Source organism: Dipodomys merriami, unplaced genomic scaffold, assembly GCF_024711535.1.
Source record: "Dipodomys merriami isolate MVZ:Mamm:240054 unplaced genomic scaffold, mDipMer1.0.p SCAF_91, whole genome shotgun sequence".
NCBI lineage: Eukaryota > Metazoa > Chordata > Mammalia > Rodentia > Heteromyidae > Dipodomys > Dipodomys merriami.
This window is the reverse complement of record NW_027206524.1, coordinates 1,349,253-1,366,952: the sequence shown is the minus strand read 5'-3', so window position 1 is coordinate 1,366,952 and position 17,700 is coordinate 1,349,253. Positions and strand designations below refer to the sequence as shown.

General features: G+C 36.7%; 1 protein-coding gene across 1 annotated transcript; it reads right to left on the bottom strand.

Annotated features, from left to right (window-relative positions):
- Positions 1-6,480: 6,480 nt before the first annotated feature.
- Positions 6,481-7,416, bottom strand: LOC138821346 (olfactory receptor 8B12). Its single transcript, XM_070013505.1, has one exon. It carries the CDS (start codon positions 7,411-7,413, stop codon positions 6,481-6,483), a length of 933 nt encoding a protein of 310 aa, XP_069869606.1. The 5' UTR covers positions 7,414-7,416.
- Positions 7,417-17,700: the final 10,284 nt, after the last annotated feature.

The following is a 17,700-nucleotide window of genomic DNA, read 5'->3' as shown; positions in this document are numbered from 1 at the left end:
CCCTTCAAAGCAATGAGGATTACAGGCATGAACCACTGTGCCTGGCTATGTGCATATTTTTAAAGATGTGCAGATACAACCTCACGGACTTGCTGGTCCTAAGCTCAGTCTCAACAATGATAATGGTTCATTGTTTGATTTACACTTAGAATTGTGTACATCCCTCAGTGACTAATAAATCCTAATTCCACTATGCAAAGAAATGTAGAAACACAATTCATTAAAGCACAATTAAAATAAACCCAAACAGCAGGTTCTTCTTGAGATTCAAGAGTAAGGAAGGCGTTGGAGGTTCACTGGAACCTGTAAGGAGATTTTGTCTGTTACTTTAGAGACAGTTGCCATAGCAACCTCACTTCCAAATGAATCATAAGCAAGGCTTCTTTAAAGCTCTGTTACCTAATGACTAGTTCCAGTGCAAGCAGAAAGCAAAAACAAATATTTTGACTTTTTCCCATTTTGTATACTGTCAACTTCCAGAACTTAGAGAATCAGAAAAATACCTTCCTCCTTTCTATTTCTTTCTAGTTTCAACTATGCATTTTAGGACATATAATGGAACATATGAAGATTTTACATACTACAAAATATTTTGCATATATGTCTCATGTGTGTACATTAGTTCTTAGACTTCTGGTAGATCATTAAATTGCAGAAGTCCGGTTCAGAGCCAACCACTAACCACACTGGGATTCCAACTTCAATAAGTACACTGATATGAGAAAAGTAATGACAGAGAGGGGACTTTAATAACATAGCCTCCCCTCAGCTCCTCAGAAAATAAGGATAATCAGTCTGTTAACAGTCATATGAGTCTACATTATATTTAATGTTAAGTTTGTTTTAGTAAATATAGTTGGCAATGTAATGTGCCAGAAAGAAACTTTGAGTCTCCTAGAGGCATCTTCTATATTCTTTTAATTTCTCTTCCTTCATACCAGTTACCGCTGTCCCATTCCTAACCTACTCCACTTTTTCTGCTTTCTTAAAATGTTGGTGAACTCATTTGTTTTTTGTTTCAAACACAGAACCCTTAAGAAGGGCTCTAAATTTGTATCATTAGTTTTCAATCACCTATGAAATTTCCTTCTCTGTGTATCCAACATTTTTCTAGATAATTCTAAAAGCTATTCTACATCCATCTTAGAACTTGAATACAAAGATGAACACATGCTTTTCTCCAAATGAAGATGTCCTCTCAACGGCTCCTATTATTTATTGGGGTATAATTAATAGTGACAGCATACAGTATAGAATTCATGCCTATTCTAATTCTTGGATTTTCTGGGATAGTACCAAGTTATACCTTCTATCCCAGGGAAAAATTTATTAATAGCCCGTCTCCCTTTGCTCTGAAATGTACCCTAACAAAAAAAAGTATGCCAAGCATAAACTTTGAAAGCATGTAAATCTCATCACAAATCCATATGACATGGGAAATTTGCTTGACTTTTCTATGAGGTTTTAAATTTTTTATTTAAAAATGAGGAAAATAACTACAACTCTAAAGATTATTTCAATAATTAAATGATACACTTTCTGACACAAAGATGACACAAATGTCTAACTGTTACTATTGTTATGAATTAGCAGCTTCAAATATATTACTTTCATTTTAAATTTATTAGATAAATAAAATTCATTCACCATTTATAAGAATAATAGTAGCTAATATCATTGAATAAAGTTCAACAATTCGCTGGAACAAGAAAAGACTAAAGGCAAGGAAATCAGTCCAAAGGCTTTACATATCTATACAAACAGAAAACTATGACAGAGCCATATGTTGTGGTATGATGTTGTGGTTCAACTTAGAATCTCTATGGTTTGACTCAGGACAATATGCTCTTCTTGAGATCCAGGTGAAAGGAATAATTCTCATAAAATAATATAATAATTAAGTTTCAAGTAAAATTAGATTCAAGTCACTTCACCTTGAAGTCATTTGAATTTCTAATCCAAGGTGAAGTAAAATCCAAGGTGAAGTACCTGAAGGGAAAGGTAATTGAATAGTTCAAAGGAGTTACCTGGTTCCTGGGTCAGGTAAAACTGGACTGAAAAATATTCACTGAGCTTCATAATACCTGGCATGTTTTATTCAAAGATACTATGGCACAATAAGGCACATTTTACTTTCTTTTTATTGAAAAATTATTCCTAGCAGAGAAAACTTAGTGGTTTATCCAGATCTTTGTTCTTCTAAGGCCAGGATCCATCTAGAATAGCATATTGCCTCTTGTATTACCACAGTTACTAGAATAAATGAGTTCTGGTTGAAGCAAGTCACTTACCTCCTCTGGGACCTCCTTCTTCACCTCCAAGAATCTGACTATATAATTAAGTGAATGTTTGCCACAAAATAGGTGATGGCTTATTGTACTTCCTTTTTCTTTCTCTCCTTCCCTTTGTGTCTCTCCAAAACCCAAGTTACACAAATATAAACAGATATATCCGTTCCTTTGATTCTAACTCAACAAATCTACAACCTCTATTAAAGAGAATGTTGCCCATGTTGGAACTAAATTCTCATCCTTTCCCCTGGTTGTATGCTTGTTTAGCACATTTTCTTGGGATGGCTCATTCATCTATATTGCCTCTCTTCCTACAGCCACATGATGGAGGTAAATGTTGCTTCTTTCTTCTTACCCTTCCAAGAGGAGCAATAGAAAATCAAAGTTTTTTCCCTCAACACCTGCATTCCTCAATTTCTGCTGCTATTGCAGAAATCAAGACCAAAAATGTTCTGCAGATTTCAGCTTACCTTTAAAAATGTATTATTCCAAGAATTGAAAACCCAGAAATGAACCTACAGACCTATAGCCATCTAATCTTCGATAAAGGTGCTAAAAAAATAGAATGGAAGAAAGACAGCCTCTTCAGTAAGTGGTGCTGGAAAAATTGGTTAACAACTTGTAGAAAACTAAAGCTAGATCCTTATATATCACCCTGCACCAGAATCAACTCCAAATGGATCAAAGACCTTGGAGTCAAAGCAGACACTCTGAAAACATTACAGGATGGAATAGGAGAAACCCTAGATTTCCTTGGCACAGGCCCAAGTTTTCTTAATAGAGACCCAGAAACACAACAAATCAAAGAAAGGTTGGACAAATGGGATTGCATGAAATTGCAGAGCTTCTACATGGCAAAGGACATAGCTAGCAAGATCAATAGAAAGCCCATGGATTGGGAGAAGATCTTCACTGACCATACAACGGACAAGGGTCTCATATCTAAAATATACCTGGAACTCAAAAAATTAAATCCCCAACAACAAATCTTCAAAGAAACAACTGCCCAATAAATAAGTGGGCTAAAGACTTAAAGAGAAACTTCTCTGAAGAGGAAAGAAGGATGGCCAATAGACACATGAAGAAATGCTCAACCTCCCTAGCCATAAAAGAAATGCAAATCAAAACAACATTGAGATACCACCTCACTCCAGTCAGAATGGCTAAAATCAAGAACTCTAATAACAATAGATGCTGGAGGGGATGTGAAAAGAAGGGAACCTTACTGCATTGTTGGTGGAAGTGTAAACTTGTTCAACATCACTTTGGAAAGCAGTATGGAGGTTCCTCAAAAGACTACACATAGAGCTCCTCTATGACCCAGCAATCCCACTTTTGGGCATCTACCCAAATGTTTACAAACAAGACCACACTAAAGCTACCAGCACGACTATGTTCATTGCAGCATTATTTACTATAGCTAAGATATATGGAACCAACTCAGATGCCCCTCAGTAGATGAATGGATCAAGAAAATGTGGTATATATACACAATGGAATTCTATGCCTCCATCAGAAAGAATGACATTGCCCCATTTGTTAGGAAATGGAAAGACTTGGAAAAAATTATATTAAGTGAAGTAAGCCAGGCCCAAAGAAACATAGGTCCCATGGTTTCCCTTATTTGCAATATCTAGTATATGTCTGAGTTATGCAGAAAAGGTGATGTTAAGGAAATGAACCCTAAGATATGTATTCAAATTTTTTTCTTTCATGTGATTGTTTCTAACACATTTATAAGATGATTTCTTTGTTGCTTTGTATGTCTCTTCCCCACAGTATAACCCCTGCTTTCACTGTATTTAATGTCGGTATAATTTGGGGAAGGGAAGGGGAAAAACAAATTGTTTAAATAGGGATACAGGTGGACCCATTGCAACAATGAGATGTACAAGTCGTTATATCAAAAACGAACTTTACAACTTTGGTTTGGGGAGTGGGGGAGGGGGAACAGGGAGGATTGGGGGGGCAAGGGGGAGGATGGGAAGGGATGGGAAGGGGAAACAAAGGAGGAGGCTACAATGCTTGATAAGAAATGTACTCATTATCTTGCCCATGTAATTATAACCCCTCTGTACAGTATTTTTACAATAAAAAATGTATTATTCCAAACTTGCTTATTGAGAAGTTATTATTGAATAGAGTCACATTTTGGTGTTTATCATATTTTTGAAGAAATCTACAAGGATAGTGATAAAGAAGAAAATATGGCATGGAAATAAAGAAGCCTGAATTTCAATGGCGTGGATTTGAGTTTCAGTCATGATAACAGATAATTTTGTGTCCCTGAGTAACAATGTAGTTTTAAGTTTCTAATATCTCTGAAGTGAGGAGTCTAGATCAAATGATTCAAAAGGCCCATTCAACATAAACAATCTATAATTATATAAAAGTATGCATAAAATTAAGAAATCTTATGCCAATACCAAGCTGTTTTGATTACTATGGCTTTATAGTAGAGTTTGAAATTTGGTATTGATATTCCTCCAGCAGTGTTCTTTCCATTGAGGAGCATTTTTGCTATTCAGGGTCTTTTGTTGTTCCATATGAATTTTTGTATTGCCTCTTCTATTTCCTTGAAGAATGAGGTTGGAATTTTGATAGGTATTGCGTTGAATTTGTAGATAGCCTTGGGAAGTATTGCCATTTTCACGATGTTAATCTTTCCAATCCAGGAGCATGGGAGGTTTTGCCATTTTTTAAGTTCTGTGTTGATTTCCTTTTTCAAGATTTTTTTTTTTTTTTTTTTTGGTCCAGTTGTGGGGCCTGAACTCTGGGCCTGGGCACTGTCCCTCAGTTCTTCAGCTCAAGGCTAGCGCTCCACCACTTGAGTCACAGCGCCACTTCCGGCTTTTTTTTTTCTTTTTGCTTATATGGTGCTGAGGAATCGAACCCAGGGCCTCAGGCTTGCAAGGCAAGCGCTCTACCACTGAGCCACCTTCCCAGCCCCCTTTTTCAAGATTTTAAAGTTTTCATCATAGAGGTCCTTCACTTCTTTGGTTAAGTTAATTCCTAGGTATTTTATTTTTTGTGGGGCTATTACAAATGGAGTTGCTTTCCTAATTTCAGCCACACTTTTCTCATTGTTGGCATATAGAAAAGCCATTGATTTTGGGGGGTTAATTTTATAACCTGCTACTTTGCCAAAGTTTTGAATCAGCTTGAGTAATTTGGGAGTGGAGTCTATGGGATTCTTTAAATATAAGATCATGTCATCTGCAAAGAGGGAGAGTTTTATTTCTTCTTTCCCTATTTGGATCCCCTTTATGTCTGCATCTTGTCTTATTGCTGTAGCTAGGCATTCTAATACTAGATTGAAGAGAAGTGGAGAGAGTGGATATCCTTGTCTTGTTCCTGAGTTAAGAGGAAATGGCTTTAGTTTTCCACCATTAAGTATAATGCTGGCTGTAGGTTTGTCATATACAGCCTTTATTGTATTGAGGAATGTTCCATGGATTCCTAATTTTTCCAAAACCTTCATCATAAAGGAAGCCAGGCACAAAGAAACACAGGTCCCATGGTTTCCCTTATTTGCAATATCTAGTATATGTATGAGTCAAGCGGAAAAAGTCAGATAATGTGATGTTAGGAAAATGAATCCTTAGATAGGTATTTTAATGTTTTTTTCTTTCATGCATGTGTTTCTAACGCATTTATAAGTTTATTTTTGTTGCTTTGTATGACCCTCCCCCACAGTATAACCCCCGCTTTCAATATATTTGATGTCAGTATAACTTATGGAGGAGATGGGGAAAAACAAGTCATTTAAGGATTCAGGTGGACCTGTTGCAACAATGAGAAGTACAAATTGTCATGTCAAAAAGGAGCTTTACAATGTCGGTGGGGGGGAGGGGGGGAAGGATTGGGTGGGGGGGAGGGGGGAGGCTGGGAAGGGAGGTGAAGGGTAAACAAAGGAGGAGGCTGCAATGCTTGGTAAGAAATGTATTATCTTGCCCATGTAATTGTAACCCCTCTGTACAGTATGTTCACAAATAAAATAAAATTTTAAAAAAAAGAAATCTTGGAATAGTTGAGGTAGAGTAAATGTCAAAGAGACCTGCATTAAACAATCAAATGTAGAGACTTAAAATTCTGTCTACAAGCCAGGAAAAAATTAAAACTTTAATCCTTCATTACAAACATAAACACAAATGAAGCATTTTCTCCTTGTATAAATACAGTTCATTTCTTAAGAAAATATCCTCCTTGCCAAGGTTTTCTTCAGAGCGACTTGGACATCCTTATTCCTGAAGCTATAGATTAATGGATTTAACATGGGTACCACAATGGTATAAAATAGAGAAGACACTTTCCCTTGATCAAGAGGCAAAATGGAAGGAGGTTTGAGATACATAAAAGCTCCAGAACCAAAGAAAAGAGAAACAACAATGATGTGGGAACTACAGGTGCTGAAGGCTTTGGACCGGCCCTCTGTGGATTGCATGTGAAGAATGCTAGAGAGGATGAGGGCATACGAAATAAAGATGGTAACTATGGGCATTCCAATGTCAATGGCCACCACAATGAAGACCACCAACTCATTTATATAGGTACTATTGCAGGATAGCTCGAGGAGGGGAAGGATGTCACACATGAAATGATTGACAAGGTTGTTAGCACAGAAGGTCAGACTCATTATGCTTCCTGTGTGGGCCATGGCTCCAGCAAATCCCATTCCGTAGACACCCAGCAAAAGGAGGAAACACACCTTGGGAGACATGGTAACCGTATACAGCAGGGGATTACAGATGGCCACATACCGGTCATATGCCATCGCTGACAGAATGAAGGACTCAGAGACAACAAAGAAGCAGAAGAAAAAGAGCTGGGTCAGGCACCCAGCATGCGAGATAATATTCTTCTTTGAGATAAAACTCATCAGCATTTTGGGAGTGATAGTAGAAGAGTAACAGAAATCTATTAAGGAAAGATTGAAGAGGAAGAAGTACATGGGCATGTGCAGGTGTGAGTTGAAAGTTATCAGAGTGATCAAACCCAGGTTTCCCACCATGGTGACCACATAAAAACCTAGAAACAGGAAGAAGAGAGGGAGCCGAAGTCCTGGTTGGTCTGTTAATCCTGCAAGGATGAACTCTGTCATGGAAGAATTCTTGGTTTCCATTCTCCTCTGAGGACGGAAGTCTCTGGAAACAAACAAGAGAACTACTTGGGAAAAAAAAAAACAATTACACCACAACCACTCTCCCATATCCATCCCTTATTCTTGAAAAAATCCACTGAAATACTTGAGGGTGGGGATTTTTGTTTGTTTGTTTTTACCATTTGCTATGGGCAGCAGCAAACTACCAAATAAAGTTAACCTCCTGAACAACGAACAGGCTAAACTTTGCCTCTGTGGTGAGAGCTGGTGCTTCTTCAGAAAGGGCTACTGAAAACAAGACAAGTATCTTTTCAAAATTTATTTTTAAGTAGTACAAATTCAATCTGCCAGCTTATGAGTACAATGCATATTGATCAATGTCACCATTTTCATTGATCTCCCCCATCCCTCTCAACCCCACTTATCCCCTCAATTTACCTGGTTCCATTTTCACATATGTACATTGAATTTTATAACTACATTTGTCCACTCTTCTTCTCTCCACTTTCTGCCACTCCTCTTTCCTTGACCACTCTTGCCACCCTTGACCTCACCCCCTCCTCACCAACACATGTTCCAGCCTCCTAACATTCATTCTGTTAAACTGTAAGTTAGTTGTTGGAAGGAGTTACACCATTAGAATCTTCCCTGTATATACCATACTTCAGTCAATATGTCTGTGTGTACATGTGTGTGTCAGTCCTTTACTGTGTCCTCCCTGCTCCTGATTCTGTTTCAGTTGCTGAAACCTAAATCTCTTTCTGGAAGTGACTACTGAAAAACAGGCAGAAGTTACCATGGCTCTGTATCAGATAAGAATGGAGGTCATGTTTTTCCAACATCTCAACACCAGTAGAATTAATAGTAACATTTTAAGGCTAACACTTGTTTAGGACTACTTTGTGTGGGAGGTTCTGTTCTAAGAGCTATGTGACATGATTACTAACCCCATTTGATAGATGAGACAACACACATCATGTCACTAGCCAAAAGCCAAAAGTTACAGCCAGGGTCAGTAGGCACTTACCTTCCTTTATATAGATCCCTAATATAAACTGTCTAGTGTTAAAATAGTGCTGGAAAGCATAAAAACATGGTGAATAAAAGAGGATAGCTTGGAGCTCAGAGCCTTCTGTCACTAGCTTGAGTCAAACATCAGAATCTCTCATTTATCTCCTCTCTCTGTTTTGAAGAATATGATTTACAGGTGTTAATTTGTGCAAAGGGCCCTCCTGCTTCCCCAAAAGAGACGATACCTGTTCCTGACCTGTGGATAAGAGAAAATAAAGAGTGTGATTCTGAATTACAGATCTCAGTGACTTGAGCATGAAGACTGGGGCTTTCTTAAGGCCTTCCTCAGAGACCACCCTCCCTAAGGAGGAAGAAATGTTTACTCCTTAGAATTGCTTAATTTGACTCTTAGAGACAATCGTTTCTTTACCAAGCTCATAGGAATTTTAAACGTGAAGATACTCGAAATATTCTCTACTCCGGTGTTTCTCAAACCCAACGGAGCCCTACAATTACAAAGATTATTGAGAAGAAATTTGGCGCTAACCCAAACATTTGGGATCAGAAACTTTATGTGTATGGATGGATATGGTTGCTGTATTTTTTGTCTTCCTAAGTATTTCCAGTGCCCACAATTTATGAATTAGCACAACTAATAGTTATTCTCCTATAAAAGACAAAGACACTATGGAGTTCCAAAGATGTAAAACTATTCTCCTAAGCTCACAGATCTACTCTCCAAACTCACATACATGAGCTTATATGTCCTCCAAGCTTAGCTAGAATGCCAAGCACAAGATGACTTAAGTGTACATAGAAAATATAAGTAAATCTATAAATAAACTATAGCATTTAAAAATAATAAAGCTATGGGATACAAGAATATATAAAATTATTTTCTTTTCTATATGCTAGCAGACACTCATTATAAGAGAAAATTTAAGTTATCATTTATACTAACCAAAAAATGTAATACCTGAGAATATATTTAACAAAATTTGTATATGACTTCCATAATGAACTGTAAAATATTCTAAATAATATTAGGAAATTTTACATAAATATGAGGATAGATCTATTTATGGATTGTAAAACAGTAAAATCATGAACTGCATTACATTTCAGTCAATGATGAACTATATATTTATTGATGATCCCATTAAATGAAATTGTCTACTGACATCATAGATACTTGGTTTGTGACCCCAAGAAGTATAGAAATTAAGAGTAGTGAAGTAGACCAGGTAAATAAATGAATGTAATGTATCTAGAAATCAACCAACTCAGAGCATCAATTGATTTGCTATGTGACAGTGATGGGGATAGTGTATTCATTGAAGGGCTTAGAAGAGAGAGAGAGAGAGAAAGAAAAGAACAAAAAAATTATCACTAGCTTTAACCTCACACCATATAAGATTAATTCATGGTGGATGAGAGAATTAAATGCAAAATCATGTTGAGCCATCAGCGAGGCCTTTTTGAACCAACAACCATTTTATTCATTTTTTAGCCATTTGGTAACCTATTTATTATTATATGATGTGAATGTGTGATCTAAATTAATATTAATAATATTGGAATAAAAAGAATGTGATGGGCAATAGCCATGACTACTAAGCAATAATAGTACTAGTTGGCAAATTAATGATAAAAAATATGTAGCTTGTGAATTCAATAAATTTTAACCTCATGGAAAAGACACAAACCTGTCCATTTACATTTCTGACATAGCTCACTCATGACAATTTCATTAAACAAGTTGCATGGATAGTATTCTATTTAATGTTTACTCTTTAATTTTTGTTTTTTAATTCTAGTTTTAGGGTAAAATATATGGTCCATGTTCTAAAGGATTGCAATTTTAGTTCTCAGATTTCTATTTAGCTCATAAATTTTCTGCAGCGGTTTTAATAGGTATTTCCAGTAGGCTAATCTTTGGTCAATTAGAATACTAACTTCAAACTGAGTGCCTGTTCTATTCTGCAAAGCACAGACTTCTTCAAGCTCTCCTGCATATACAGGTGGAAATAATTATTGGAAAGGAACTACAGTACAATATCAATGAAGTGACAACCATCAATTTTCCTATTACAGTCAAGTTATTCCACTAAAATTATTGGTACTACCTTCTTTCTGTACTGGTGAATAATAAATTATGGTCTCCCAAAGTATTTGGAACATGAAATTTGGATTCAGGGTAACTTCAGGACAAATCCTAGCTTTACCTCTTACTATTTAAATATGTGACCTTAGTAATCTCTCTCATTGAACTTCAATTCCCTATTCATGAAATTAAGATAATAATCATATCTCAAGGTTTTGCTGTAATAAATAAATTGGCTGGTTAAAGCACATACAAGGAAAAAGTGAAGTAAGTTAGATGATATTAACATTCAAAATTGTCTTTCTTAATAATGATGGTGCTTTATATAGATAGTGATGTCAGAATAGTCTGAAACAGAAATAAGTGCAGGCAGAAAGATCAACTAGAAAATTTTCCACAAGTACTAAATACAGAAAGAGGTGAACCATATAGGATACATTGTAACAGAATAATTGGCATGAATTCATGTCCAAGTGGCACAAGAGAGATTGGTGGGAAAGGCACAAAATCAAGTTTGACTAAGATTTGAAACTATGACACACAAGAAGAATCAGTTACCAGAACAAGTTGCTGAGAGAAAGCTCTGTGAAATTGTGGAATATCTTATGAGAGAAGGTTTCTGGTTTTTTTCTTTTTTCTTTTTCTTTTGTCAGTCGAGGGGCTTGAACTCTGGGCTTGGGTGCTGTCCCTGACTCTTCAGCTCAAGGAGAGCACTCTACCACTTCAGTCACAGCACCACTTCTGATTTTCTAGTGCTTTATTGGAGATAAGAGTCTCACAGGGCTGGGAAGGTGGCTCAGTGGTAGAGCACTTGCTTTGCATGCATGAGCCCTGGGTTCAATTCCTCAGCACCACATAAGCAAAAAGAAAAAAAGCCGGAAGTGGCGCTGTGGCTCAAGAGATAGAGCGCTAGACTTGAGCTGAAGAGCTGAGGGACAGCGCCCAGGCCCGGAGTTCAGGTCCCACGACCGGACCCACCCCCCGCCCCCCGCAAAAAAAAAAAAAGTCTCACAGACTTTCCTGCCCGGGATGGCTCAGATCCTCAGATCTCAGCCTCCTGAGTAGCTACGATTACAGGCACGAGCCACTGGTGCCCAGCAGGTTTCTGGTTTTCTATAAGTTTCCCAAATGGTCCAGGCATGTTAGTCCCTCAAAATATGATTAACATCTTTTTCACTCAATTAAACTGCTGTGCTTTATTTACATTACCCCTCCTTGCACCATGCTGCAGACAGCATCTGCAAACCCCAAACCAATGTGAGCACAGTGCTTGGCCTATTTGTTTCTCTTCTATCTTAGAATTAAACAATACTTGTTATCTAGTGTCTAAAAGAGTCTGTTTCACGTATTTTTTACACCTTCTTAATTGGATAGCAAGTCTAATATTGGTAATCAGTCATTGTCAAAATAGAGAAATCACAACTATTTGCTTTTATTCAGCTGGACTTTGTGACTTGTCAAAACAGGACATAGAAGAAATAGTAAAGAACCAGAATACTCTATGCACAAGAAGATCAATCTGAAATACACTAAGCAGTCATCAAGCAGATGTTGTTAGTAGTCTTAATATTTCAGTATTTCCAGTATACTCTAGCATTTACTTACAAAACTGAAGCAAAAGGATCACCTGAGATCTCAGACAAGCCTGGGCAGGATAGTGATGCCTCATCTCAAAAACAGAAATAAAGCTGGGCACTGGTGGCTCACACTTGTAATCCTAGCTACTCAGGAGGCTGAAATTTGAGGATCATGGTTCAAAGCCAGCTCAAGCAGGAAAGTTCATGAGACTATTATCTCCAATGAACCACCAAAGAGCTTGCAGTAGAGCTATGGCTCAAGTGGTAGAGCACTAGTAACAAGAGAAAAGGGAAGAGAAAAAAAGCTCAAGGACAGGGCCCAGGATCTGAGTTCAAGCCCCAGAACAAGTAAATATCAAAAATAAAAATACTAAAGAATATATGTTTTATGAATATTTTTATTGAATACATCTTCAGACTATCCAAAGACTACGCTCCCTTAGAGATACTCAAAAAATATCAGTGTAGAAGACTGTGTGGGTCTTTGAGTACTAAGCTGGGCATACCTGGGAAAAGAACAAATGCCTGGAACTTTGAAGGTATATGATTAATTATCACTATTATTATACACAGGCTATGAGGTGCTTGTGTTACCCACAGCCAGTGGGAAGATCTCCTTGAATACTTGTGTAATTAACTAGAGAGCATAGAAGATTCATGGCTTAGTGTCAAGGCTGACCAAATTCTTGAATAAAGGTATACATTTTCTAACAAAGTTCAAAACTAAGCCTCAAAAACATGGGAGATTTACAAGATTTAACGTGCTGTCTGACAAACTTCAAGCTTTTTCTAACTCATGGTGCTGGTGATGGAACCCAAGGAGATTATAGATAGATAGATAGATAGATAGATAGATAGATAGATAGATAGATAGATAGATAGATAGATAGATAGATAGATAGATACATAGATACATAGATAGATACATAGATAGATACATAGATACATAGATACATAGATAGATACATAGATACATAGATACATAGATACATAGATACATAGATAGATACATAGATACATAGATACATAGATACATAGATAGATAGATGGATAGATAGATATCCACATTATATATATATAGATATCCACATTACAAAAACAAAGACAAATAAATACAACAGCTCAACATCATGAATAGCATCTCTAACAAAAATAGTTGATATCTCCTTTAGTCACAGATGGATTAAAGCCATCAAATCCTAAAATTCTGCAGAGCATTGGCAGCTGCTGGGCAGGAAAAAAACAGAAAGATGCAACCAGACATCTGTTAAAACTAACAAGTCCAAATGACTAAAATCATTTTGGAAACAGTACCTCAGACAACAAGGAGTCTGAATCCTTTACCAGTGAGTAAAGTTGAATAAGATCATACTTAGATTGAAGGGGCTACCGCAGTTCTAGCACAATAAATTCTCAAGTCAACCAAAGCTTCCTATAAGACTCAGCTGGTGAGAATAAACTCCAAACTCAACATAACTGCAATAACAGATACAAAAGAAAGGAAAGTACCAGATAAAAAGAGAAGGGAAGAAAAGATAGCAGATCTCAGATAGCAAGGCATATTTTTGAACGCTTCACAGAAACAACAGAGGGAGCTCTGCAAATGAGAAATTAGAAAACACTTTAGGAGATGTAAAAGGTGAACAGAGTAAAAAGGAAATATAAAAGATAAAATAAACAATTTATGAGAAGTAACAAATGCAGAAACTTGGTAAAATAAATGAATAAATAAATTTCTAAATGCATCATGTTGAGTCCCAATAGAGAAACCCAGGCCAAGAGAGTACAGGGGACAGTAATTATTCCTTTTGATATGTATATATATATATATATGTCTTTATATAAGTACATAAAAATAATATATAAACATATATAATATATAACATTGGGGGGGAAAATATATATATATATAACATTATGTATCATATGATATAATATATATAACTATATACATAATCTTATACTAAGTTACATAGGAAAGGAAACAAGGCACCTAAGAAAATTATCAGAGAGAGAGCAATAAAACATGTCTAAAAGTTAGTAGACTTTTCTTATTTTAAAAAGGAGGAACATGAACTTTACAACTTTGGTGAAGGGGGAGGATTGGGTGGGGAGGCAGGGGGGAGGATGGGAAGGGATGGGAAGGGGAAACAAAGGAGGAGGCTACAATGCTTGATAAGAAATGTACTCATTATCTTGCCCATGTAATTGTAACCCCTCTGTACAGTATTTTCACAATAAAAAAAAAATTTTTTTAAGGAGGAACATGAGGTCTTCGAAGAACCATGCAGTCCTACTTTCTGAGTTCTTGAAAATACCACAAGGAAACAAACATCATACCATACACTCTCTGCTGTTCAGTGTACAACAAAAATGTTATATGTTTGAAGTATCATTTCTCCACTAAAAGAAACCAAATATCTTAGAGAAAGGACTGTTGCTGGTCTGAAGAATATCAAATATGAGACAAATCAGGAGGGACTACTACTATTGAGTGAAAAAGATTCTAAGACAAACTGAAGAAAATTCTAGGGATCAAAGACAGAAAAACGGGATTAAAAAAAAACACCATCATTGTGCTGGATTGGCTATATTCATATGTTTAAATTGAGAAGTTTAGCAAGGAACTGGTGGCTCACACCTGTAATAATAGCTACTCAGGAAACAGATCTGAGGATCTTACTTCAAAGCCAGCTAAGGCAGGAACATCCAGAAAACCAGAAATGGAGCTGTGGCTTAAGTGGTAGAGCACTCAACTTGAGCTGAAGAGCTGAGAGACAGCACCCAGGCCCAGAGTTCAAACCACACAACCAGCCAAAAGTGAGACAGACAGACAGACAGACAGACAGACAGACGGACGGATGGACGGACAGACGGACGGACGGATGGACGGACGGACGGACAGACAGACAGGTTTATAATGATACTACAGAAAAATAAGTCACCTTCAGAGGATAACAGAAAACCAAATCATTATTCCAAAAATAAGAAAAAGATGACACATTTTACCTTCACTGTAGTGGTAGAAACATGAACCTGTTTAATTAATAAAATAGCACAAAAGAGCTGGGTGCCAGCAGCTCACACCTGTAATCCTAGCTACTCAGGAGGCTGAGATCTGAGAATCATGGTTCAAAGCCAGGCCAGGCAGCAAAGACCATGAGACTCTCATCTGCAATAAACCACCAGAAAACTGGAAGCGGCACTGTGGCTCAAGTGGTAGACTGCTAGCCTTGGGGTAAAGAGCTGAGGGACAGCTGAGGCCCAGAGTTCAAACCCCAATACCAACAAAAAAATAGCACAAAAGAAAATACACAATCATACACACCTGAACAAATGTAAAATGAGAAACGAGCTAAAATTAAACTGAGAAAAAAGTGGGTGTGTCAATGTCAGTATCCTGGATGTGATACTATACAATTGCTTTTGCAAGATGGTAACTGTTTAGTTAAACAGTATATAAAATAAAACATAAGATCTCACTATATTATTTATCACAAAAGCATATGAATCTATAATTGTCTCTAAATAAAGACTCATTTTTAAATCTTTACTGTAGCATTTTTCATAATAAGTCATGGAAGCAGCCTAAATTCTCATGGAAAGTAGATTTTTTTTAAATGCAGCTATAAAGCTGGGCTCCAGTGGCTCACTCCTGTAATCGAAGCTACTCAGGAGGCTGAGATCTGAGGATGGCGGTTTAAAGCCAGTCCGGACAAGAAAGTCCATGAGACTTTTATCTCCAATTAACCACCAGAAAATGTGCCCAGGCCCAGAGTATAAGCTCCATGACCAACCAAAAAAAACCCAAAAAACGAAAAACAAAAACCCTGCAGCTATAAACACAGTGGAACATTATTCTGCCATTAAGAACAAAATCAGCCAAATGTAGTGGCTCACCATTGTAACCATAGCTCCATAAAAGGCAGAGATCAGGAAGGTCAATGTTCAAGTCCAACGTGGACAAAAATTCACAAGATCTCATCTTTACCAGTAAAGATTCTGGTAGTGGTTGACCATCATCTTATCCATGCAGAAAGCATAAACAGGATGATTGTTGTCCAAGCTAGACATGTGCATAAAAGCAAGACACCACTAGAGAAAGAATGAAAACAAAATAGGCTTGGGGCATGGCCCAAGTGCTAGAACAGGTGCAATCTTAGTTCAAATCCTAATATAAAATGATAAAAGATGAAAATTGTGTCATTTACAGGAGAGTAGATGGAAATGGAGGTTATCTTACTTGAGCTAGGCTAGATTCAGAAAGAGAAGTAGCAAATATTTTCTCTCATGTGTGGAATGTTTCTGAAAACCATGAAAGAATAAGAGAGAGTACTGGGAGAACAGAAATCAGAGGACAGTAAGAAAGATAGAACAAGTGTATAGGGGATAAACAAAGTAAAATCTATTGCTTTGAATAAGTGTAATATACAGAAAAGAAAAATCTTTATCAAAAATACATCCATTAATAATAAGGCACTAAATAAATGGTTGAGAAGTAAACTTCCTGGTGAATAAACTTCCCTAATGAATGAGCACACAGGAATGAAGAGTATGAGTCCCCATTCCCATGCCACTCCACACTGTCAGTCTACATGTATATAGATGATAGACTCATATGTCTATCATATTGTCTTCCTTTACTAAAACTATACAGTGTGCTTTTGAAAATCTTTTCATTTGTTTTCAAAATCATTCCAATGTTAGTTAATGTGAAATAATGAGTAAGAACCATAATAGAGTAATGTTGATGGTATGTTGATGATAATGACTGCAATAGTTGTGGAGATGGGAAAGAGGATGATGTTGATAATGATGGTGGTGATGATAGTGATAAGGATGGGGTTATTGCCTATGAGGTGCAATGTTCATATTAGATGCTTAATTAGATGCCTAATGTTCATATTAAATTCTCAGTGTTTGTAACTACAAATGGATTTTACAAATAAGAGGAAAATAAACACAACTGGGAGAAAAACCATGATTCATAGAGCAGGTGTCTAATTGTTCCTGTAGAGAGGACCAGAGTCTCTAGAGTAGATTATACCCCAAGAGATGTTCTATGCACACATGTAAACACAACCCAGAATCTCAATCACTGGGACTCATTCCTCCTAACTGTGCTGGCAGTAGATATAAGTCTACATGCTTCTAGCATTTGCTGATCATTGAAGGCAAAGGTATCCATTATAATTTCCAAGAGAAGTTTATTTTCCTTGGCCACAGGTATTATATATCTTTAAAATGAATAATAAGTCTTTCTTCCTTGTATTCTTGTTTATAGTGCAGGTGATTTATGACCACATATGGATATTCATCTCCAAGTGTTAAGGTCTCTGGGTCCTATGTTCTCTGCGAAGCAACCCAAGCTTCTGATGGGCTAGAAAAATGCAACAGTTAAGAGCCATAGTATTCATAGTAAATATGGGATTCATTCTTGCAATATTTACTTATTAAAAGATTATAGGAATGTACAATTAAACTCATTCTATCCAAGGCATTTCATTTTACCTCACTGGGTGAATAATGCTATCTACTCTGCTTTGTAAAGCATGTGTGTCAATGAAAATGTTATTTGAGGTGTATTTTCTATATTTTTAGGATAGAGATTGGGTA

Bases quoted from the DNA above. Each gene is read 5' to 3' on its own strand.
- LOC138821346 (XM_070013505.1), bottom strand. From the start codon at position 7,413: ATGGAAACCAAGAATTCTTCCATGACAGAGTTCATCCTTGCAGGATTA.